General features: G+C 41.7%; 2 protein-coding genes across 10 annotated transcripts in view; one reads left to right on the forward strand and one right to left on the reverse strand.

Moving 5' to 3' along the window:
- Positions 1-9,727, forward strand: part of Nexn (nexilin F-actin binding protein) — a 28,287-nt gene extending 18,560 nt beyond the window's left edge. Inside the window, exons 9-13 of the mRNA XM_045138718.1 lie at positions 1,654-1,851; positions 4,189-4,410; positions 7,973-8,158; positions 8,273-8,633; positions 8,721-9,727. Coding sequence (XP_044994653.1) covers positions 1,654-1,851; positions 4,189-4,410; positions 7,973-8,158; positions 8,273-8,633; positions 8,721-8,734 — 981 coding nt within the window. The 3' untranslated portion in view covers positions 8,735-9,727. The remainder of the gene's footprint in view (positions 1-1,653; positions 1,852-4,188; positions 4,411-7,972; positions 8,159-8,272; positions 8,634-8,720) is intronic.
- Positions 9,728-9,743: 16 nt separating this feature from the next.
- The window catches only part of Fubp1 (far upstream element binding protein 1), a 41,349-nt gene continuing 27,575 nt past the window's right edge, over positions 9,744-23,517 (reverse strand). The window contains exons 17-22 of one of the 9 annotated variants that reach the window (XR_006634301.1): positions 19,900-20,037; positions 17,027-17,101; positions 14,809-14,954; positions 13,102-13,201; positions 12,220-12,266; positions 9,744-11,305 (exon numbers count right to left, since the gene is read on the reverse strand). Coding sequence is in view for 8 of the 9 variants with exons in the window: in XM_045138715.1 (XP_044994650.1) it covers positions 11,275-11,305; positions 12,220-12,266; positions 14,809-14,954; positions 17,027-17,101; positions 19,909-20,037 (428 nt within the window). In the remaining variant the exon portion in view is untranslated. Of the gene's footprint in view, positions 11,306-12,020; positions 13,202-14,043; positions 14,578-14,808; positions 14,955-17,026; positions 17,102-19,899; positions 20,038-23,517 lie in introns of those variants that run through there. The other 8 variants (XM_045138715.1, XM_045138712.1, XM_045138714.1 and 5 more) reach the window with 8 other exon arrangements.

Raw genomic sequence — 23,517 nt, forward strand, 5'->3', positions numbered from 1 at the left:
AAATAAGAATAAATAAATAAATAAATAAATAAATAAATAAAAATATTATCTTAAAAGAAAGAGAAGAGGCAGATAGATAGAGAGACTGGGCATGCTATGGCCTCTAGCCACTGCTAGTAAACTCCAGATGCATGTGCTGCCTTGTGCATCTGGCTTTTTGTGGGTGCTGGGGAATTAACTCTGGTCCTGAGGCTTTGCAGATACATCCCTCAACAGCTGAGCCGTCTCCCAGCCCCCTCCCACCCTCGTTGAGATTAGAGTTAGATCTTGTCGAGGGTGACCTGGCATTCACTGTGCAGTCTTTGGCTGGCCCAGTGCATTCTCAAATAAATAAATAATAAATAAATATTTTGTTTACTTATTTGAAAGAGAATGGGTGTGCCAGAGCCTCCAGCCACCGGAAATGAACTCAAGACACATGCACCACTTGGTGCATCTGGTTTTATGTGGGTACTGGGGTATTGAATGCAGGCTGGCTGACTTTGCAAGCAAGTGCCCCTAACCACTGAGCAATTTCTCCAGCCCCATACTTTTGTTGTAATTTTTTTTTTTTTTATGAGTGAAGTGACAGCAAGAGGAGGTCGGGGGATTAGCACACCAGGGCCTCCAGCCACTGCAACCAAACTCCAGATGCGTGCATTGTCTTGTGTGCACGGGTGACCTTATGCATTTTTGTCACCTTGTGTATCTGGCTTATGTGGGACCTGGAAAGTCTAACATGGGTCCTTAGTCTTTGCAGACAAATGCCCTAACTACTAAGCAATCTCTCCAGCCCTTTTATTTAAAATTTTTTAATCATTTTATTTATTTACTAGATACAGAGGGACAGAGGGAGAGAGAATGGATATGCATGGGCCTTTCTAGCCACTGCAAACAAACTCCAGATGCATGTGCCATGATGTGCATCTGGCTAACTTGGGACCTGGAGAATCAAATCTGGGTCCTTACTTAGGCTTCACAGGCAAGTGCTTTAACCACTAAGTCATCTCTCTAGCCCCCTTTAATTTTTTTGATTTTTCCTGGTAGGGTCTAATTCTAGCCCAGGCTGACTGGAATTCACTAGTCTCAGTGTGGCCTTAAACTCATGGCGATCCTCCTACCTCTGCCTCACTAGTGCTGGGATTAAAGACGTGTGCCACCACACCGGCTTTTGTTTGCTTTTGAGGTAGGATCTCACTTTAGCTCAGGCCCATCTGGAACTCACTCTGTAGTCCCAAGCTGTTATCAAAGGGGTGGGCTGATACCTGGCTCACCCCTTGATTTTTAGTTTCATGTGAAACTGTTAAAGAAATCCTAGTTTCCCCTCTAACCCCTGAAATATTACTTTTTTCTTTAAAATTATTTTTATTATTGACAACTTCCATAATTATAGACAATAAACCATGATAATTACACCCTCCCCAATTTTCCCTTCACAACTCCATTCTCCATCATAGCCCCTTTTTGGTTTTTTTGAGGTAGGGTTTCACTCTAGATCAGGCTGACCTGAAATTCACTATGTCATCTCAGGCTGGCCTTGAACTCATGTTGACCCATCCTCTTACCTCTGCCTCCCAAGTGCTGGGATTAAAGTCATATGCCACCATGCCCAGCAAAATATGACCTTTTTAGTGTATAACTCGATGTGTAATTCTGTGTAATTATTTTAAATAGGCATTAGATGATGACTCCCCAGAAATTTACAAAACCATCTCTCAAGAATCTCTTACACCTGGAAAACTGGAAATTAATTTTGAAGAGTTATTAAAACAAAAAATGGAAGAAGAAAGACGACGAACAGAGGAGGAACGGAAGCATAAACTGGAAATGGAGAAGCAAGAATTTGAACAACTGAGACAAGAAATGGGAGAGGTAAGGGTTCAAAGATACCCATGTGTAGACCATTCTACTTTGTAGTAACCTTATAAACATTACTAGCTACAAAAAGGATATTCAACATATGAGGCATGTACTTAATATAGACTTCCAGGTGTGTCCAACCCTGGCCCAGAATAGCTATGAGTACAATCCAACACAAAATCGTAAATTTAAAACATTGAGCTTTGGGGAAGGGGGTTAGTGACTCAACTGCACAGATGATATAGTTTTCCAGTGTCAAAAGGTTAGCCAGGCGTGGTGGTGCACACCTTTTATCCCAGCGCTTGGGAGGCGGAGGTAGGAGGATCCGCTGTGAGTTTGAGGCCACCTTGAGACTTCATAGTGGATTCCAGGTCAGCCGGGGTTAGTGTGAGACCCTACCTCAAAAAACCAAACCAAACCAAACCAAACCAAACCAAACAAAAGGCTATACACGCTTGGAGGCTTTAGCAGTTCTGTGTACTTGAGTATAATTTTTTGTTTGTTTGTTAGTTTTCAAGGTAGTCTCACTCCAGCCCAGGCAAGTGGAGGCACTCTCAAATTCACAGCGATCCTACCTCTACCTCCCGAGTGCCGGGATTAGAAGCATGTGCCACCATGCTGGGCATTGACTAAGTTTTTTAAAATTTTATTACTTTATTTGCAAGGGGAGAGAGAGGGAGAGAGAGAGGGAAAGAGAAGACAGAGAATGGGCACTCTAGGGCCTCCAGAAAACAAAGATGCATGTGCCCCTTGTGCATCTGGCTTATGTGGGTCCTGGGGAATCAAATCTGGGTCCTTTGGCTTCGCAGGCAAATGCCTTAACCACTAAGCTATTTCTCCAGCCTTAAATCTTTTTTCTTTCTTTCTTTTTCAAGGTAGGGTCTCACTCTGGCACAGGCTGACTTGGAATTCACTATGGAGCCTCAGGCTGGCCTAGAACTCACAGTGGTCCTCCTACCTCTGCCTCCCGACTGCTGGGATTAGTGTGTGTACCACCACGCCCAGCTTAAACCTTTTTTTGTTGGTTTATTTTTATTTATTTATTTGAGAGTGACAGAGAGAGAAAGAAAGAGAGAAAGAGACAGAGAGGGAGGAAGAGAGAGAATGGGAGCACCAGGGCCTCCAGCCACTGCAAACTCCAGATGCATGTGCCACCTTGTGCATCTGAGTTACGTGGGTCCTGGGCAATCAAGCCTTGAACCGGGGTCCTTAGGCTTCACAGGCAAGCACTAAACCACTAAGCCATTTCTCCAGTCCCTCAAACCTTCTTTTTGGATAGCTTAAAAATTATCTGTAACTTCAGAAGTGACTATTACCATAGTTCCTCAACACTGCATGTGATACATAATTGTAACTGCTGTCCTGCGGTTTATGTACTTAACATTCATTCATCCATTCACACCAGTTTGGTAGGGTGTTATTTGGGTGCTAAGCCCACAGCACTACACAACACCCCTGACCTCCTCGGCAGAGATTTTAGTCAGTCATGCAGTTTTGATGCTGTGACGTATCTTAGCGTGTCTCTGTTGTGTTAAATTAGCTCAGATACGTTGAAAGGCTGTCCAGACCCACTCGTGGGCCGCTGGTGCACCCGCAGGCCGCCGTGTTCGGAAGAGTGGGGCTACGTGACCCTGCGGTCGCCGTCCTGTGTCCCCAGTCACAGCGGGTGCAGCAGGGAGGGCCGTGGACCGCAGCCCCGGCCCGGCCACCCGCGTCTTGAAGGCCTGCAGATCTACGGTGTAGCGCGGACAGGGCTGGGGCGGCTCTGTAACCAGGGCAGTGGTGACCGCAGCTCTGGGCCAACAGAGCCTTCGCCAGTTTGCTGGGGACCTAGTGGGGTCCTCTGAACTCACTGAACACTACATTCGCCATAGACGGAGATGGTAGGTTACCAAGTTTTACATCCTTGCGCCGGGCTGTGGCTCAGCTGGTCCTGAGAATGGGGCGAGTGTGCACATTTGTATCTGAATATTCCAAATCTAGCCTTCCCTCTCTCATCCCCAAATACTAACATTTATTTAATGAGGATAGCTTGTCCATAACAACTCATCTCTATGGGAACAAGTCCATACAGGATGGTTTTATTTGTGGCTTCAGGCTGGGTATCCTGGAGGATACCTCCAAAGATGAGAGAATGACTGTAACTTGCTGGAGATTATATATATATATTTTAGGTTTTTTTTTGGGGGGGGGGTTGAGGGTCTCACTCTAGCCCAGGCTGACTGGAATTCACTATGTACTCTTAGGGTGGCCTTGAACTCACAGCAGTCCTCCTACCTCTGCCTCCGGAGTGCTGGGATTAAAGGCGTGAACCACCATGCCTAGCTTTTTTTTTTTTTTTTTTTAAAGGAAGAGGAAGAAAGTGAAACCTTTGGATTGAGCAGAGAATATGAAGAATTAATAAAGCTTAAAAGGAGTGGCTCTATTCAAGCTAAACATCTAAAGAGCAAGTTTGAAAAAATTGGACAGTTGTCTGAACAAGAAATACAGAAAAAGATAGAAGAGGAGCGAGCAAAAAGGAGAGCAACTGACCTTGAACTTAAAGAGCGAGAAGCAGAACACTTCCATGAGGTACAGCTTCTGTTTGTGTTTGTTTACTGCACACGTAGAGTACAACAGAAACCACAATGCATGCTTACAGGGCATATGCCAATCTGGAAACTAAATAGCAAGACTAAGGTTCTTAAATAGTTCAATGAAACCTCTTCACTCAGGCTGTTTCAAAATGACCTTCACCGGTGTTAGAGCCTGTAGGAACCAGATGATTCCATCTAAGCACAAACTTCAAAATGCCAGCATGCTTTAATCAGCAGAACCAGTGTGGTTGATGAGAACTGAGCTGACATCACCCATCCTTTACTAGTTTATAATCTGCTTGGCCATAGCAGTGCTTTGGAGCAAGAGCATTTGACAGAATCTGGCATGAATCGGACACACTTTCTATGCACAATGAGATCACCGTGGGCCTTGGCTGTCCCTTCAGAACAGTTTCTCTATCCATGCATGAATAGTTTAATTGGCATCTGAGGTTCCCCCACCCCTGCTAGAACTGGCATTCTTCTAAAAACATATTATCAAATATCCAGCTAGCACATAGGTATGGGAGCATAGGATGAGGACAAACGACGCAGCGCAGGCAGCCGTGACTGCAGTGCAGCACAGGCAAGGTGAAGATGGTGACCTGAGGGATTGACACATGGGCCCATCACACATCTTTACGGCAGACAGCGCTGAAACTACATGGCATATGTACATTAAAATTTCACTCCAGGGGGTGGGGCGATGGCTCAGTGGCTAACGGCAGCTGCTTGCAAGGCCTGCCGGCCAGGGCCTTAATTCTCCAGTACTCACATTAACCCACATGCAGTTGGCACAAGCACCTGGTGTTCATTTGACCTGGTGTCACAAGCACACGAGAAGTACGTAAGCTTCTTGTACTCCAGGAGCTCCTCTGCATACGGGGACCAGGTAAGCTTCCACCCTTGCTCCTACGGCCCTGAGCCTCCATCGAAGGGAAGGCTTGGAACAGAGTGAGGAGTGAGATCAGATCTAGACATCGGTAAGAAGGTTGTTGGCTGAGTTGCTCTGAGGACACCCACGTGAGCGGGCCAGAGATGACTGTTACAGTATTAGGTCCAGAAGACTCGGCACGTGAGACCAGGAAAGGGTCCAGCGGGTTGAGGAGGCTGCACGTTAACTTGCAGGTTCAGCATCCAGTTTACTGTCCCTTGACACCGCCACCTGCTAACCTTGACATACAGAGCCTTCTTTCAAGTCCTCAACGTCTTCACTTAGCATGCTATTTACACCCTCTCCCACACAGCCTGCCTCCTTCCGCCAGCCCAGACCCGGCATGCTGAAGCAGGCCAGCTGTGGTTGCACATGCGTATAATCCCAGGATTTGGGAGGCAGAGGTAGGAGGATCACTGTGAGTTTGAGGCCACCCTGAGGCTATATAGCTTTAGCTAGAGTGAGACCCTACCTTGGAAAAAAAAAAAGTTTAGCTAACAGAGAATGCACATCTTTAGTCCCAGCATTTAGGAGGCCACCCAGAGATTAAATAGTGAATTCCAGGTCAGCCTGTGCTACAGCGACGCCCTCCCTGAAAAACAAAAGCAAGGTTTACCTCTATTGGCCTGTGGAAATAACTTTCAACATTCATGGTCACAATAAATACTTTTCCTTTGTATAATACGCCTAGATGTAAAGTGAGTAAGGTAAGAGGCATTCTAGATAGAGCAGACAACAGAAATCACACTAACTCGTGGTAAAGATTCGTAGAAAGGCTAGGCTCACAAAATGGGAGATAGGTTGCAAAGTGGTGGCTGGTTGTCAAAGGGACTTCTTAACCTTACATGGAGAGTAACATCAGTAAAACATTGTTCAAAGTTCTAGGATAGAGAAACCCTGTTTATTAGAGCATTCTGGGACCATGACAGGAAGTGGAAGACAGGAATAAAGGTGGGGCAAGGGCTAGGTGGTAGAGGATGTCCTGCTTCTCCTGGTTCCACCCTCTGGGGCGGCATTACAGGAATGCACAACCACATTTGGGAAGACCTCTTAGCAAAACCAGGTAAAAAAGTTTTTTTTTTTTTTTTGAGGTAGGGTCTCATTCTGGCTAAGGCTGACCTGGAATTCACTATGTAGTCTCAGGGTGGCCTAGAACTCTCTGTGTACCTCCCAAGTGCTGGGATTAAAGGTGTGCGCCACCACGGCCAGCTTTAAAAAGGTTGTTTTTGAGTTTACAATATTACAATAGGTGTGCACCCATGTGGTTGACGTGATGGGTCTTGCTCAAGTCACTATCCTTAAAATTTTTTTAAAATCTTTTAAGATAGAGGGAATTGGCACACCAGGGCCTTAGCCACTGCAATTGAACCTGACACTTGCGGGCATGTGGGACCTTGCACTTGACTTACCTGTGTACCTCTCTGGCTTACATGGGACCTGTAGAGATTGAACCCGGGTTCTTAGGCTCTGCAGGCAAGCGTTTTAGCCACTGAGCCTTCTCTCCACCCTACTTTTGAGTTACTAAGCCTGGACCTCACCAATTTGGCTAGACTGGTTGGCCAACAAGCAGCAATTCTTACCCACTTTTTTTTTAAGGCAGTGTCTTACTCTAGCTCAGGCTGACCTGGGATTCATTATGTAGTCTCAGAGTGGCCTCAAACTCACAGCAATCCTACCTCTGCTTCCTGAGAGCTGGGATTAAAGGCATGCCTTTAATCTGTAGCCACTGCAAACGAACTCCATCAGATGTATGTGCATCTGGCATATGAGTCCTGGGGAATTGAACCTGGGTTATGCCTGTGCATTAACTGCATAAGCCATCTCTCCAGCACATGAACAGTATTTTTTGATACCACAAACTGCCACTGCAAATGAACTACCCCTTGTGCATCTGGCTAATGTGGGATCTGGGGAATCGAGCCTCGAACCAGGGTCCTTAGGCTTCACAGGTAAGCACTTAACCGGCAAGCCATCTCTCCAGCCCTCCTGTAATTATTTCCATGACTACCAATTCTTAGCTTTACATTAGGCACACCCCCATATTCCAGATCTCTCTCCATTTCATGCTCTTTCCTGCCATTTTGATCAAACTTTGGATGGTTTTACAGGTGAACAAGGAAAATTACGGAGGGAGAAATAAGAGACTAGGTATTACATCTCTCACATAGCAGGGTGTGTGGATTCTAGTGACATGGTGAACCTTGTTCTCATGAGGGAGCCTCCTTATAGATAACTTTCTGAGCTAGGGGACAGCAGACACCTGCGTGGTTACAGGATGGCTCAAACATGCAAATTGGGCCGGAGAGATGGCTTAGTGGCTAAGTCCTTGCTTGTGAAGCCTAAGGACCCCGGTTCGAGGTTTGATTTCCCAGGTCCCACGTTAGCCAGATGCACAAGGGGGCACAAGCATCTGGAGTTCCTTTGCAGTGGCTGGAGGCCCTGGCGCGTCCATTCTCTCTCTGTTGCACTCAAATAAATAAAAATATTTTTAAAAAATTAAAAAAACAAAAACATGCAAACCAAGCATGTTAGCTCTTTGTGCCTGAAAATAACTGAATCAATCATGCGTGTAAGTTCTTGATTTTTATAAAGCAAGCAACTATTATTGTTCACTTTCTGGAAGGAGGATGACGTTGACGTGAAGCCTGCACAGAAAAGCGAAGCCCCATTCACTCGAAAAGCGAACATGAAAGCCAGGTTTGAGCAGATGGCCAAGGCAAGGGAGGAGGAAGAGCAAAGAAGAATTGAGGAACAGAAGCTACTAAGAATGCAATTTGAACAAAAAGAAATTGATGCAGCACTCCAAAAGGTACCAGGGCTTATAGTCTTCTAAAGACCTATATTCTTATTTTTACCCACTATTAGTGCAACAGTGCTGCATGCTATTATAAATGCTCACCTGCATGCACTTATTTTAATACAGAAGAGAGAAGAGGAGGAAGAGGAGGAGGAAGGCAGCACCATGAATGGTTCCAGTATTGATGATGAAGAGCAGAGCAGATCGGGAGCTCCATGGTTCAGAAAACCTCTGAAAAACACCTCCGTGGTAGACAGCGAGCCCGTCAGATTCACCGTCAGAGTCACAGGAGAACCCAAACCAGAAGTCACATGGTGGTTTGAAGGAGAGCGACTTCAGGATGGGGAGGACTACCAGTACATTGAGCGAGGAGAAACCTACTGCCTGTACTTACCAGAAACATTCCCGGAAGATGGAGGCGAGTACATGTGCAAAGCCGTCAACAGTAAGGGCTCCGCGGCCAGCACCTGCATTCTTACCATTGAAAGTAAGAACCAGTTGGCTTAAATCTTTTTACTAAAATGCTTTTTCCTTAGGAGGAAAAAAAAAACCTTCTTCTTCTTCTCTTTTTTAGCTGATGACTACTAGGCTCTCTACTCCTCCCTCGGAACTTTCTCTCTGCAGCTTTCTGACTGCAGCCATCTCTTCTGTGGTGGTTCCAAGCAGGAGACGGGAGGTGCTGCCATGCTGACCGCTTGATTCCTTTCCCTGAGTCTCCAGCATACAAGCTCACCTCGGAAAGCCTGCTTTCCAAACGACCACCATGTTTGTCACCACTTTGTGCAAAAGCAGTCAAAGCATATTCAACAGGGATGGGAAATTTCATTATTCTATCAGAACCTAAAACACGGGGTGTAGTTCCTATGTTTATAGCAATTATGCTTAAAGCCTATTATTATTTTGCATGAAAGTAACTTAGGAGCTTTCACATCTGAATTAATTGTGACAACAAAATTGGAACCACTTTAGAGGCCATTCCCTTTATTTGCACAGAAGGGTGGCTGTCAGTGTGAGCTTTCTGAAGCAGACACACGGACGGGAAGAGGACCACCTTCCACAGGAAAGGAGATGCACAGAAAACCACAAAAACCAAAGCAGGCCTTTTTTGAAACTGCCAGGCAAATTCTGATAGAACCCAGCTTGCACAGTGTTCTGAGTGTGATGAATAGTTAATGTTATTTTTCAAATGTAAGTAGTGTAGAATCAGATTTACAGAGCAATTTTATGCTGTAACCCTGCCTGAACAAATTATATTTTAATGAGAAAATTGTGTTAATATTTCAGTCAGGAAAAAATGTTTTGAATACAACTGAAGGTTGAGCTCTAAGGAAAAACCGACAAGACCTTCCTTCAACTGAAAAGTCTAGCTTTTAAAAGTTTGTAAATAATTAGCTATCATGTTCTGTTATTGAGTTGTTTTATACTTAATTTCCTGGAAGACAAATTTATTTTACAATGTAAACCCATAATAAAGTTACTTATGTATCAAAGAAAAAAAATGTAGTCAAATGTTTACCCTTATTAGAATAAAAAGACAAAAAGACACAAAGCACTCTTCTAATGTTCATCAGTGTACATTTATTTTTTTATTAAGACCATAATAAATACAAAATTACAGCAATCATGTACCCTTTTACATACAATGTGAATAAAACAAACTCTAAACCACAGTTTGTAAAGTATTCAATTTACCTCAAGTCCAAGCTGCATCTCCCTAAGACACTGTTCCCATCACAGTAGCCATTTTAAGCCAATCTTCTGTTTACACACGGGTAGTTTCTGTAGAGAACACTTTTCTCAGGACGAAAATGCATCGAGCATGCATAAGAAAATATATTTATATATCTGCATATACATTTAAGAGTTTCTTTAGGGGTATTAATGAAGAAAATAAAGCCCTGGAACTTATTTGCTTCTTTAAGAAAAACACCAATTAAAAAAATTCCTCAAAGATTATATTGTAAAAGTCAAGCGACTGATTAAACAAAAAAGTAGGGTTATTTTCAGTCAAAATTATCTGTTAAGTATTATTAAATGCATCTTAAAAGTGAGGCAGAATTTGCAGAAAAATAAGCATGAGACATCCTCAATGATTAAACTCAGTGCTACAGTATTATTCTAGACAACACATAACTACTTCTAGGAACAACTGACTCTACCGACAAACTTCTCAAACAAATGAAATTTTACCGTTTTAATATATTTCTACTTCCTTCAGAAGTTACTTGGCTACTCCTATCCAAACCCATTCTAGGGAATTAACTACCAAGACATTTGTTTAAGAATGTATACTTTACAATGTTAATAAACAACTAATATCAAACCACTACTTTTAGTATTAAAATAATTTTCATTAAAAAAAACTTTACTCATTTCTGAAACATCAACTCAAAGAATTCTAAATACCACCACTATGAGGTCCTCTCTCTCTCTCTTTCACACACACACACACACACACACATTCACACTACCCTATACATTTCTGTTTAAGTGTTAAGTCAGTTCAAGTCCAAACTGAACTATGCAGTTTTTCTACCAGTCCTAACATCCACCACATTCAAATCATCTGGCTCACCTTCTCTGCTTTCCATTTACTTCAAGTTAAAGGACTAGTGCCATTTAAAAAAATGCTTCAAACAAACAAGCAAACAAAAAAACTGGTGAAGACTTACAATAATGAATTAAGTTCTCCTGAGATAAACATTGCCCCAAAATCTATTAGCATTCATCTCTATTTTCTTTTACAAAAATGCAAACTACAGCTAACCAAAACTTGACAGGCTCTAGAAGTTGAAAGAGCCCCTTAATATCATTAATTTTAACATACCTATCTATCAACACATACACATAAATGTGGTGCAGTAACTGTAAAACGTAAGAGATTTAACAGTTCATGGAACATTTAAGATAACTGAATAGCAATTTAAAATGAAAATTGATCAAAAGCAGGTACATTACACCCTACATCATATATGTATGGGAATACATTTCATATTTCTCAATTATGATTTGCCAATTTTACCTTCTACATTGAGCCCTTCTACGGTCCATGCTCATCGGCTCACCAATGGCATACACTCAAAGCACTCCTCTTTATGGGTAACTACCTCAGGACCTGATCTTATGAGCTAGGATTTGGTGCTTGCAGCATCTTCAGCACTGTGTGTGAAAATGAAGGCAGTATTTTTGAATGTTTATTTTTGTTGCAGAGATAAGCAGGAGTTTCAAAAAGGATCAGCACATTTCAGAAACTGAATAAGCAAAACTGATATGATGCTGCTTTCAGACATCCATCTCAACTCAGGATATGTACCAGTTAAAACCATCTACATAAGAACACACAAACATCTTAAACTGGCAAAACTAAAATCAAATGCAGCGTCAGTTATTAAAATATTAAAAATCAGAAATTCTTGGTTGCTACAGGTTATGAAAGGTTACTTGCTATATACAGTTAACATTTCACTGATGTACATGCCTCTTATCAATACATACTGCCATTATTCCTTGTTTTTCCTTGTTCAGCATTTAACAGTAATGAAAACAGAACTGTCTAAGAAAAAAAAAATAATAAAACTGACTCACTGTTCTTGCTGAAGTACTACAGTTAAATAAGAAAGAAATAAAGGGGAAAAAAACCCACAGGCCTGGAGGGTAAAGAAAATGTTGTCAATTACATAAACAGACTATGAAGGCTGTTGAAGGTTCTGATCAAATGATTTCCTTAATCTACAAACTATGTAACTGTTCTTTCTTAACTGCAACACTTCTGTATATTAGGGAAAAATATGAAAAGATTTGGATTTTTTTTCAGTTACAGCAGCAATCTATTCATTATTTTGATTTACTAAAAATAAATAAATAAAAATTAAAATGAAAACCATTACCCAGAAATTTAACAGCTGCTTGAACAACTTAACAGCCTTTCCACTAAATGATAGCATAAATAACAAAGTACATTTTGGGAAAGCAGTAGCAGATTGCTTTTGAGTACACAACCACAGAAACCTCACAGGGACAACATTAATGTACTGAAATATGTATTTATATATATGTCCTTAGGCTGTGCTTACCTGTTGCTTTTTGCAGCAGAACCTAAGGTGGAAGGTCTGGGAAGGCACTGTGAAGTATAAATAATTGCACTGTTTGCAATTAATAAAGATTTTAAACTTTAAATGAATCAAAATCAACAGCCTCCAATTTGTGAGTTATGATACTGATTCCAACTGAACTATTTCTTCAGTTTAATTAATAAATGTACCACTTTCCTAAAAGGTCATCCAACTCTAACAGTATCATGCAAAATACTGAAAACTGAAACTGTTCATGTCAATATCCTACTCTTAAAGATAATAGGCAACTAACTAACTCCTAACTATTAAAGTTCAAAGTAGAACTACATATCCAGATCTAATAAGGGAAAGGGAGTCACTCTAAGTTACATAAAACAATCAAAAAACATTTCAAAACATCTACAATGAACTGTACTGCTATTTTCTGGCCTCAACATTTATTTCCTTTAAATATAGTCAGAACAAATGGTGCTCCCCACCGATGACAGAACTATCATTTATGATATGGCGTTGTTTTACATTGCTTATAATTTGCAAACTGAAAACCACTTGTCTTAACTCATTTCAATTTTTATATGAGATATGCATATTTCACACTGAAAACAGTATTTTAGGAGCACCAGTGAGAAGTAAAACTATTATATTTGCTTAGTGACTTTCTTTAGCTATAGCTAAAGCACAGCAAAAATACTTACCCATCAAGCCCACTTAAAAAAATACAGAACTATGTATTATTCTATGTTAAGAAGCAGTTATGGTTTCCAAGATATTAGCACTGTATTCCAACATAATATTCACACAAAATATGGCATTTACATTATGTGGAACATTGACAAAAAGATACTGTTGCAGTTCATCAATTTGTCACTGTGATGTACTTACAGTGCAATGCTCCTTGAAGGAACACAATCAAGGGTGACACACAGCACAGTCCTCCTCACCCCTACAGAGCTAGTTCTATACTGGCTGGATCAAACCTGCACTTCAACAGACAATGGCAAGACAGACTGTATTTGCATGTAGTCTAAGATATTAATATGCAAAGAGCCAACAAATATGCAGAGTCAAACAATGGATTTCAACAAAATATCAGAATTTCAGCATGAGTGTTAAAGAGTAATAAAATGATTTCAAGTACACAAAATTAACTTGATTCAATGACTGGACTTGTGCATTTACAAAACAAACTTATCTATACTGCAAAAAGGAAAAAAAAAAGAAAGAAAGAAAGAAAAAGAAAAAGGCTTGAACATTTCCATACCCCAAATGTTTCAATGGCAGATGCAATGTAGCTATACTTTTTGCAAACTATTTACTTTTCTATCCTAGATTTAGAAAGAAACATACTAATGTTATATACATTGAAAGAGTTGCTTTACATGAAAAATATTTTTCTTATTAAACTACTCAAAGTCACTGTTTGCAAACTGTTTAAAATTAGTTATGCTGAAACAGTCTTGGAAATCAAGAATTATCATATTAAGAACAGAAAGGTTAACTGTTATAGCAGCAATACAGGTCTGAAATAGTGGTCATGTATAAAAGGAAATTTCACTGTTAATGCAATGGAAGTATGCTAAAAAAATCACTGTAAACACATGCAGCTTCTAATTAGACAGAAGGGGGAAAAATGAAGATATCAGGATTACTTGTGCTGAAATAGCCAAATACAATAAATGGAAAAGATCCTCCAATCTACCACTATACTGCAAGGGGAAAACATGCCAGTGTTTAAATGCTCCACTCATGGGGAAAGCTTAGATACTTGTGTATATGTATATCAATTAATCACTGCTAAGAAATTACAAAACCTTTACCCACATATCCACTTACCGACACAGGAGGTTTCATATCATTTATTGTAAAGCACAAAACAGGCATTTTAAAAGTGAAAGTATACATTGAAAAAGTACATTTATATCACAAAGCATTGACCACATAATAGTTGCAAATACATTTGCTGGAATGTGTACATCTACACTAAATACTAAAAACAAACCAATTTTCATTTCTACACAGAAATATTAACCTCCTATCAGTAGTGATAGATATTTTGTACATTTTCAAAAAAAAAGAAAAAAAAAAGAAAAAAACACTACTTTAAACCAAAAACAAAATTAAGATCTTCATCAAGTCGTCTGCATCCATATATTTAACAAAGGTTTTTTCCCCCACACAATGAAGCAAATACTGTATTGTCCACTTCTTATTATTGGCCCTGTGCAGAAGAAATACATAAGAGATACACAAAAAGTTAAAGAAAATCCTTGCAATGAAGCTAATTCAGGAGTGAATCCCTTAAGAAAGAAAAACTGGTTAATATAAATGGTGGTGGCTTCTTGCATGATTTGCAAATCCCTGGGGGGAAGAAAATTTATTTTAAAATCAACGGCATTGTAGAAATACTCAGCACTCAGATGCCAGAAAGCAGTAATGAGAAACAAGACAACCCGAACACACCACAGTATTTCTTTTAGTTATACTTTGGCAAATAAAAACTAAAAAGGTAAGCATACTCCCATAAAGACAAATAACCATGCAGAAAACATGACTGGAATGAAAACTAACAAATTAGCAAAGGTATTCTACCTGAGGTGCTGGAGGGTGCTGTGGCATTCCCTGGGGACTTGTCTGGGCATAGTAGGCGGCTTGTTGTCTATAGTACTCAGCCCAGGCTGCGCTATAATCCGGCTGGCCACCTGGGGGAGCCCCAGCAGGAGCAGGAACAGCTTGACCTGTGAGGAAACAGAATTCTGTTCATATGGAGCCACAAACAAAAGCCGAGGAAGAAGCTGGGCATGGTGGCTCACACTTTTTTAAGTCCAACTCTCAGGAAGCTAGGTAAAAGGATCACTGTGAGTTCAAGGATAGCCTAAGACTACATAGTGAATTCCAGGTCAGCCTGGACTAGACTTAGCTCAACAACCAACAGCCCCCCACCCCCGAACCCCACAAAAATAAATAAAATAAAAATCCTGCAGAACTTCACGTCTAGAGTTAGGAGAGGTGGTTTAAGTTCAGGATCTATCTCAGTACCACACAAAGGCAGAGGCAGGAGGGCGCATCCACGCTTACTCTGCCTGCCTCCTTCTCTCTCCAACAAATCTAAAAAAACTAATGGAGCAGACATATAGGAAGTGTTTTTTTTTTAGTTTTTCTGAAAGTAGTTCATCATAGCTTAAAAGTGGTCACATGATAAAAGCAACTGAGTGAATAAAATGTTAAAAACTTAAGATTTATGGCTAATAATCTTAGAAAGGCATGAAAAAAGTTTTGTGAAAATCACAAAAATTTAAAATAGAAAATCCTAATATTTTATACTTGCCCAAATATAAGTATTTACCCAAGTACTAGGGCATTAAATCAGTCTTATAAACTGAAAGCAAATGTGGTTAAAAGAACTTTTCTCTTCAAGTATACACTTATTCCAGAGACAAATAATGCGACAAGCTAGAGTCAGGCACACATATACTAATTAGACTCTGTGTTCCCTAAGAAGACCCAAATCTCGAATCTCAGTTGTTAGTGTTTTAACTTTCAGTATCTAAGAGACCTGTTTCACCCTTCCAATGTAATGGACAAGTGAGATTAGTTTTGTCCACTTTTGGCCCACATCTGTCTCTTTCCATTTTTTGCCCTTTAATGACTTTTTTTTTTATGACTTATTTTCTTGCTTATTTTAAAATATCTCCTTTAAAAAAATTTTCTTTTTCCCTTGCACGAGAGCGAGGGAGAGAATGACCAGAGCATGCCAGGGGCTCTTGATGCAACAAACAGAACTCCAAATTCATATGCCACTCTTTGCATCTGGACTTATGTGGGTACTGAGGAACGGAGCCCAGACTGTCAGGCTTTGTATACAAGCAACTTTAACCACTGAGCCATCTCTCCAGCCTGTTTTATTTTTTTAATATTTTATTTATTTATTTGAGAGACGGAAAGTGGCAGAGTGAGAGAGAATGGGCTCGCCAGGGCTTCCAGCCACTGCAAACGAACTCCAGATGCATGTGCCACCTTGTGCATCTGGCTTACGTGGGTCCTGGGGACCCAAACTGAGGTCCTTTAGCTTTGCAGGCTCTAGCACCTTAACCGCTAAGCCATCTCTCCCGCCACAGCCTGTTTTTCTAACCTGCTTATTTTGTAGCAAAACCTGGAACACAACCCAATTTTTGTTCAGTGCCCTAAAATTTAACCATATCCCACTTAGGTTATGTGGTAGTTTGAATAGATGGCCCTCAATATATTCAGTGTTTTTTATTACTTTGTATTTTGCATCTGCAGCTACCTGGCTGGAGGCGGTGTTACTGAGCAGATCTTAAAGTGTGGTGGTGGGTATGAGATTCTAATCTAAAAATATGCAAGTGTGCCTAGCTGGAGTTTCTGAACCTGAAGCTGTTTGCTGCTACAGGTTAGTAATATATGACAAAAAATGCCATGCCAATGAGAATATTCCTAGCTTTAATTAATAACACAGACATAACGTACATTTGTTTTATGACCCCAACTTTAAGCATTACTTGGAGTTACAAGGCTTTAGCATATCTGAAAGTCCAGTGGTTTTAAAATACATTCTTGGGCTGGAGAGATGGTTCAGTGGTTAAGGCACTTGCCTGTGAAGCCAGACGCACAAAATGGCACATGCATCCGCAGTTCATTTGCGGTGGCTGGAGGCCGTGGTGTGCCCAATCTCTATCTGCATCTTCCTCACTCTCTCAAAATAAGTAAATAAACAAAAATAAAACGCACTCTCCAATATTTACAAAGTATTTTGGTTTCAGCATAACCCTATTTAAAATCTGCAGCATACCCATTTTTTTGTAGTACTCTTCCCAAGCCTTTGTGTAGTCCACCTGTCCAGCTGGAGCTGCGTTCGGCTGATCTCCTGGTTCAAAAACAAAGCAACAAAGTCAGGCCTTAAACAAGGCAATTTGACCTTTAGCTTCCGTCCCTCAAGTGTGTGCTGACTCAGCAATGGCTTTCCTAGTGCCAGACACAGGATGATGGGGACACAGAGGTAGTGGACAAAAAAATTAGTTATGAAGAACATGCAAGTAAATGCACATGGGGGGGGGGGGTCCTCACAATTTCTGTAAAGTTTTGAAGTCATGACTAACTTTGAGGCAATATGGAATTGCAGAGTCACGTGTAGGGGCACACAGTGTTAATCCCAGCACCCAGGAGGTACAATAATCTGTATAGACACAACAAACTAAACAGGATGCGGTAAAAAAAAAAAATACCCAAAACAAACAAACAAAAAAAGCTGTTTCTTAAGACACGTGTGGTACAGCACACCTTTAATCCCAGCAATTGGGAGGAGGCAGATGTAGAAGGATCACTGGATTAGAGGCCAACCTGAGAGTAAAAAGTGAATTCTAGGTCAGCCTGGGCTAGAGTGAGACCCCACCCTACCTCCAAAAAAAAAGGGGGGAGGGCAATAATAGCTTGATGAAGAACAAAACAGTGGCACAGTCTCAGTTTAATGTCCCAGAGAAAAATGGTGACATCACAGATACCAGAATGACCAAGTGATCAGGATTAATATTGCATTGGCATAGCATCACTTCTACTAGGTGGCCCATATCAGCACCCCCAGCTTGTCAGCAGGGTAAGGGAGAAATGCTTGAACCTGGTGTCTGAGACTAAACTGAGAGGCTTAGCAAAATACCAAAAACAGGCCATGCCAGGCATGGTAGTGCACGTCCTTAACCTCAACACCCGGGAGGCACAGACCAGAAGATCGCGGAGTTTGAGGTCACCCTGACAAGGACAGGCCAACCTGGGCTAGAAGGAGACCCTACCTCAAAATAAACAAACTAAATTAATAAAAATATTGGACAGAAGGCTAGAGGGATGGTTTACCAGTTAAGGCGTTTGCCTGCAAAGCCAAGGATCCAAGTTCTATTCACCAGGACCCACATTAGCCAGATGCACAAGATGCCACATATGTCTGGAGTTTGTGTGCAGTGGCTGGAGGCCCTGGTGTGCCCCTTCTCTCCCTCCCTCCTTCATTCTGTTAAACAAACAAACAAACAAACAAATAAATAAATAAAGATAGAAGCCCACAACCATGTTTGGGATGTCTCATTCCAGGTTAGCCTGAGCTAGAGTGAGACCTTACCTGGAAAAACCAACAAGAAAGGAAAAGAGAGTAAAAGGTACGAGTATGGGTGTCCCAAGCCTGCTGCTGTTGCAAACGTCATACACACACATCACTTTGAACATCTGCCTTTATATGGGTGTTGGGGACTCAAACTCAAGCTCTCAGGCTTTGTAAGGAAGTACTTTTAGCTGCTGGGCCACCTTATTAGCCCAAACATCATCATCATTTTTTTTAAAAATTTATTTATTTATTTGAGAGCGACAGACACAGAGAGAAAGACAGATAGAGGGAGAGAGAGAATGGGCGCGCCAGGGCTTCCAGCCTCTGCAAACGAATTCCAGACACGTGCGCCCCTTGTGCATCTGGCTAACGTGGGACCTGGGGAACTGAGCCTCGAACCGGCTCCTTAGGCTTCACAGGCAAGCACTTAACCGCTAAGCCATCTCTCCAGCCCAATCATCATCATTTTTTTTTAATTTCTCTGTTTGTTTATTTATTTATTTACTTATTTATTTATTTGAGAGTGACAGACACAGAGAGAAAGACAGATGGAGAGAGAGAATGGGCGCGCCAGGGCTTCCAGCCTCTGCAAACGAACTCCAGACGCGTGCGTCCCCTTGTGCATCTGGCTAACGTGGGACCTGGGGAACTGAGCCTCGAACCAGGGTCCATAGGCTTCACAGGTGAGCGCTTAACCGTTAAGCCATCTCTCCAGCCCATCATCATCATTTTTTAGAAAGAGAGAGAGAACAGACATTCCAGGGCCTTCAGCCACTGTGAAACAAATTACAAATGTGTGTACAACCTTGTGCATCTGGCTTACGTGGGTCCTTTGGCTTTGTAGGCAAATGCCTCAACCATTAAGCCATCTCTCTAGCCCCCAGACATCATCATCATCATCATTATTATTTTGGGTTTTAGAGGTAGGGTCTTGCTCTAGCTCAGGCTGACCGGGAATTCACTATGTAATCTCAGGGTGGCCTTGAACTCATGGCAATTCTCCTACCTCTGCCTCCCGAGTGCTGGGATTAAAGGTGTGCCATCATGCCTGGCTGCTTTTTTGATTTTATTTCATTTTTGAGGTAGGGTTTTCACTCTAGCCCAGGCTGACCTGGAATTCACTATGTTGTCTCACAGTGGCCTCAAACTCAGTGATCCTCCTTCCTCTGCCGTCAAGTGCTGGGATTAAATGCATAAGCCACTATGCCTGACCCCAGACATTATTATAATTATTATTTTTTTCTCAAGGCAGGGTCTCACATTAGTCCAGGCTGACCTGTGATTCACTATGTAGTCTCAGGGTGGCCTTGAACTCACAAGCAAATCCTCCTACCTCTGCTTCCCGAGTGCTGGGATTAAAGGCATGCGCCACGCTGACATTAGTTTTAAGTAGAATTTGTTTTCTGTAGTTGTAGCTGGATGTTACAAATCTGTGCCTGGGGATCTAGAGCTCAATGGGATGCTTGCCTAGTGTGTACAATCCACAGTTCAGTCCCCAGGATTAAAAAAGAAATTTCAACGATTATACAGCAATATACTTCATATATAATTTCAAATACCAAAGAAAGGGTAGTTACCGTAGTTACCTTGTCCATTTGTTTGGGTTGTCGCTGGTGCCCCTGAGGGAGCTGCAGGTGGGGGCTGTGCTTGCTGTTGGTAATAGTGAGCATAATAAGCAGCCCAGGCTGCTGAATTTGGATCTGTTCCTGCCTTAGCTACAAGGAAAAAACACAAGTTCAAAACTGTACACCCCCTACTGGCTCCAATACACACTTAAAAAAAATAGAGAAAGATACCAACAATGAATAGTAAACAAAAGGCTTCAAATTTTCCTAATACTTTGATTCTTATCCCTTGTCTTTTAATACAGAAATCAGTATTTCCTAGAATAGAAAAGTATGTAGTGAAACTATATGAATACTCTTTTAGCTTCAAATTCAATGCTGTATCTGAAAACCCTACAGTGCTTTTTCCTGTTTTTATTTATTTGCAAGCAGAGATAGAAGAGGGGCAGAGGAAGAGAAAATATGGGCGTGCCAGGGCCTTGAGGTGCTGCCAACTAACTCAAGATGCACAAGCCACTATGCTTTTCACTTCACATGGACACTGGGGAATTGAACCCAGGTCGTCAGTCTTTGCAGGGAAGCGTCTCAACTGCTGATGCATCTCTCCAGCCCCCTTTGTGTTCTCTAAAGCTGTTTAGCTGTACAAACAATAGTTTCATATCAGCTATGGGCAAATTTGTACAAGAAACAGGATTTGTGATGCTGGGCATGGTGGCGCACGCCTTTAATCCCAGCACTCGGGAGGCAGAGGTAGGAGGATCGTTGTGAGTTCGAGGTCAGTCTGAGACTCCATAGTGAATTCCAGGTCAGCCTGGGCTAGAGTGAGACCCTACCTCAGAAACAACCACCATCCAAAAAACAAAACATACAAACAAAAAACAGAAATGAGATTTGGCATATCACATTTCACAGTAGTCACATTTAAAAATGTTTTTACTTTGCCGGGCGTGGTGGCGCATGCCTTTAATCCCAGCACACAGGAGGCAGAGGTAGGATTGCCATGAGTTCAAGGCCACCCTGAGATGACAGAGTTAATTCCAGGTCAGCCTGGACCAGAGTGAGACTCTACCTCGAAAAACCAAAACAAAAAAAAAGTTTTTACTTTGGAAGGGAGGCAGGAAGGGGATGATAAAAGGCAGGTCTCTTGTCACTGCAAAAAATTCCAGATACATGCACTACTTTGTGCACCTGGCTTTATATGGCTGCTGGGGAACTGAATTTGGACCAGAAGTCCTGGCAAACAAGCACTCTCCTGGCGTACCGCCAACGTGCTAGATTACAGGTATGCACCACAATCCCCTCTTGCCAACACCTTCAATGGTATTTTATTTATTTATTTATTCATTTGAGAGCAACAGACACAGAGACATAGAGAGAAAGATAGAGGGAGAGAGAGAGAATGGGCGCGCCAGGACTTCCAGCCTCTGCAAACGAACTCCAGACGTGTGCGCCCCCTTGTGCATCTGGCTAACGTGGGACCTGGGGAACCGAGCCTCGAACCGGGGTCCTTAGGCTTCACAGGCAAGCGCTTAACCGCTAAGCCATCTCTCCAGCCCTCAATGGTATTTTTTATAGTCCAGCCTCATTTCTTCCTGTGAGTCATCTCTTTGCACTCAAGGACCACAACAAGCTGCTGTTCAGAACATGCTGATTCGCTTCCTCTAAATCAGTCCATCTTCAAATCATTCCTTTTGTATGTGTAAGTAGCTTCAGATCTTTGTCAGAAACCAAGTCTGTTCTCTTATTGATTCTGTCCTTTTATGATCTGTTCAGAAGATCACTATGGAATCTTCATTCCAAAAAGAAATTCTCAGAAGCTTGTAAGTCAGTGACTTATTTTTTGGGGGGGGGGGGAGAGGTGATACAATTTAAGGTGGAATTAGGCTATTCCCCAAACTAACTTTTCTCAATTGTTCAAGGCATTATTTTTTTACATTGCTTTTTTTTTTTGTTATTTTATTGTTTTTGAGATAGGGTCTTGATCTAGTCCAGGCTGACCTAGAATTCACTATGGAGTCCCAGGGCAGCCTTGAACTCACTCAGGGTGATTCTTCTACCACTGCCTAGCTTTTTATTTTTAAAGTTTAAACAGACTGTTCAATTAAGAGAAAAAAGCACAGAGCACTCCCACTGTGTGCAGGTGGTAGAGAGCCCACATGGGAGTAGAATTCCCCACGTCTTAGTGCAGATGGCCGATGAAGCAGGTTTACCAGAGAGGGAGATAAATCCAGATTATGCATCTGCCTTAGGCTTTATAGGCCATACCTGCTAAGCCATGACTCTAGCCCTAAACTGTTTATTTTTATGCCTGAACATCATCTGTTTATTAGTGTCACGAGGCTCAGCAGATAAAATATTAGAAATACTTTATAACACACATACCTCTCACAGGTATAGGTATCAAGTATTTACTGATAACCTAGTATTAACACAGTATCAATTTGTTTTTAGTTGTTTTTAAGATAACAGACTCAGGGGATTAAAAAACTTGACATTCAGCCAGGCATGGTGGTGCACACCTTTAATCCCAGTACTCAGGAGGCAGAGGTAGGAGGATCGCCATGAATTCAATGCCATCGTGGGACTACAGAGTTAATTCCAGTTAATTCCAGCCTGGACCAGAGAGAGACCCAATCTTGGAAAACCAAAACAAACAACAAACTTGACAATCTACAAATGTTAGAGGACCAAGCTACTGAGTTTTGAAGTGTATTTTTTTTTCAAGGCAAGGCTTTGCTCTAGCCTAGGCTAACCTGGAATTCACTATGAACTCTCAGGTTAGCCTCTAACTCATGGTGATCCTCCTAACTCTGCCTGGGATTAAAGGCATGCACCACCATACCTGGCTGAAGTGCATTTTTAAAAAATGTAATTTAATTAATTAATTTATTTGACACACACAGAGAGAGAGAGAGAGAGAGTGTGTGTGTGGGGCCGCACACCAGGGCCTCCTACCATTGCAAATGAACTCCAGATGAATGCACCCCCGTGTGCATCTGATTAATGTGGGTCCTGGGGAATTGAACCTGGGTCCTTTGGCTTTGCAGGCAAGTGCTTTAAGGGCTAAGCCATCTCCCAACCCCTGTGAAGCCCATTTTTTGACAAAAACATAAATCTTAAAAAAAAGAAAAAAAAATCAAAGAGAGGGGCTGGAGGGACGGCCCAATGCACTTGCTTGTGAAGCCTAAGGACCCTGGTTTGAGGCTCAATTCCCCAGGACCCTCATGTGCACAAGGTGGCACATGTATCCAGAATTTGTTTGCAGTGGTTGGAGGCCCCGGTGCTCCCATTCTTTCACTCTTTTCTGTCTGTTGCTCTCAAATAAATAACTAAAGGAAAAAAAATTGAAGAGAACGGAGACTATTATATCTAGTCCTCAAGAGTCATTACTCTTTTAGTCCATCTGAGCTGGGCCACCTAACTGTCACCTTTCAGCCAAATGGGTCATTTACTGCTAAAAGCAATGCTGTACACCATGTCCACTGAACAGGTCTTGTAGTGGTGACTCAGTATTTCAAGTGGGAAAGCATTAGAACACAAATACCATCCTCACATCCATCCCCACAGCTCCTTGTCACCGAGGTGACCATTAGCCTACTCACACCTTTCATTCCCCTTTTAATGGCGTCA

Source organism: Jaculus jaculus, chromosome 19, assembly GCF_020740685.1.
Source record: "Jaculus jaculus isolate mJacJac1 chromosome 19, mJacJac1.mat.Y.cur, whole genome shotgun sequence".
Classification (NCBI taxonomy): Eukaryota; Metazoa; Chordata; class Mammalia; order Rodentia; family Dipodidae; genus Jaculus; species Jaculus jaculus.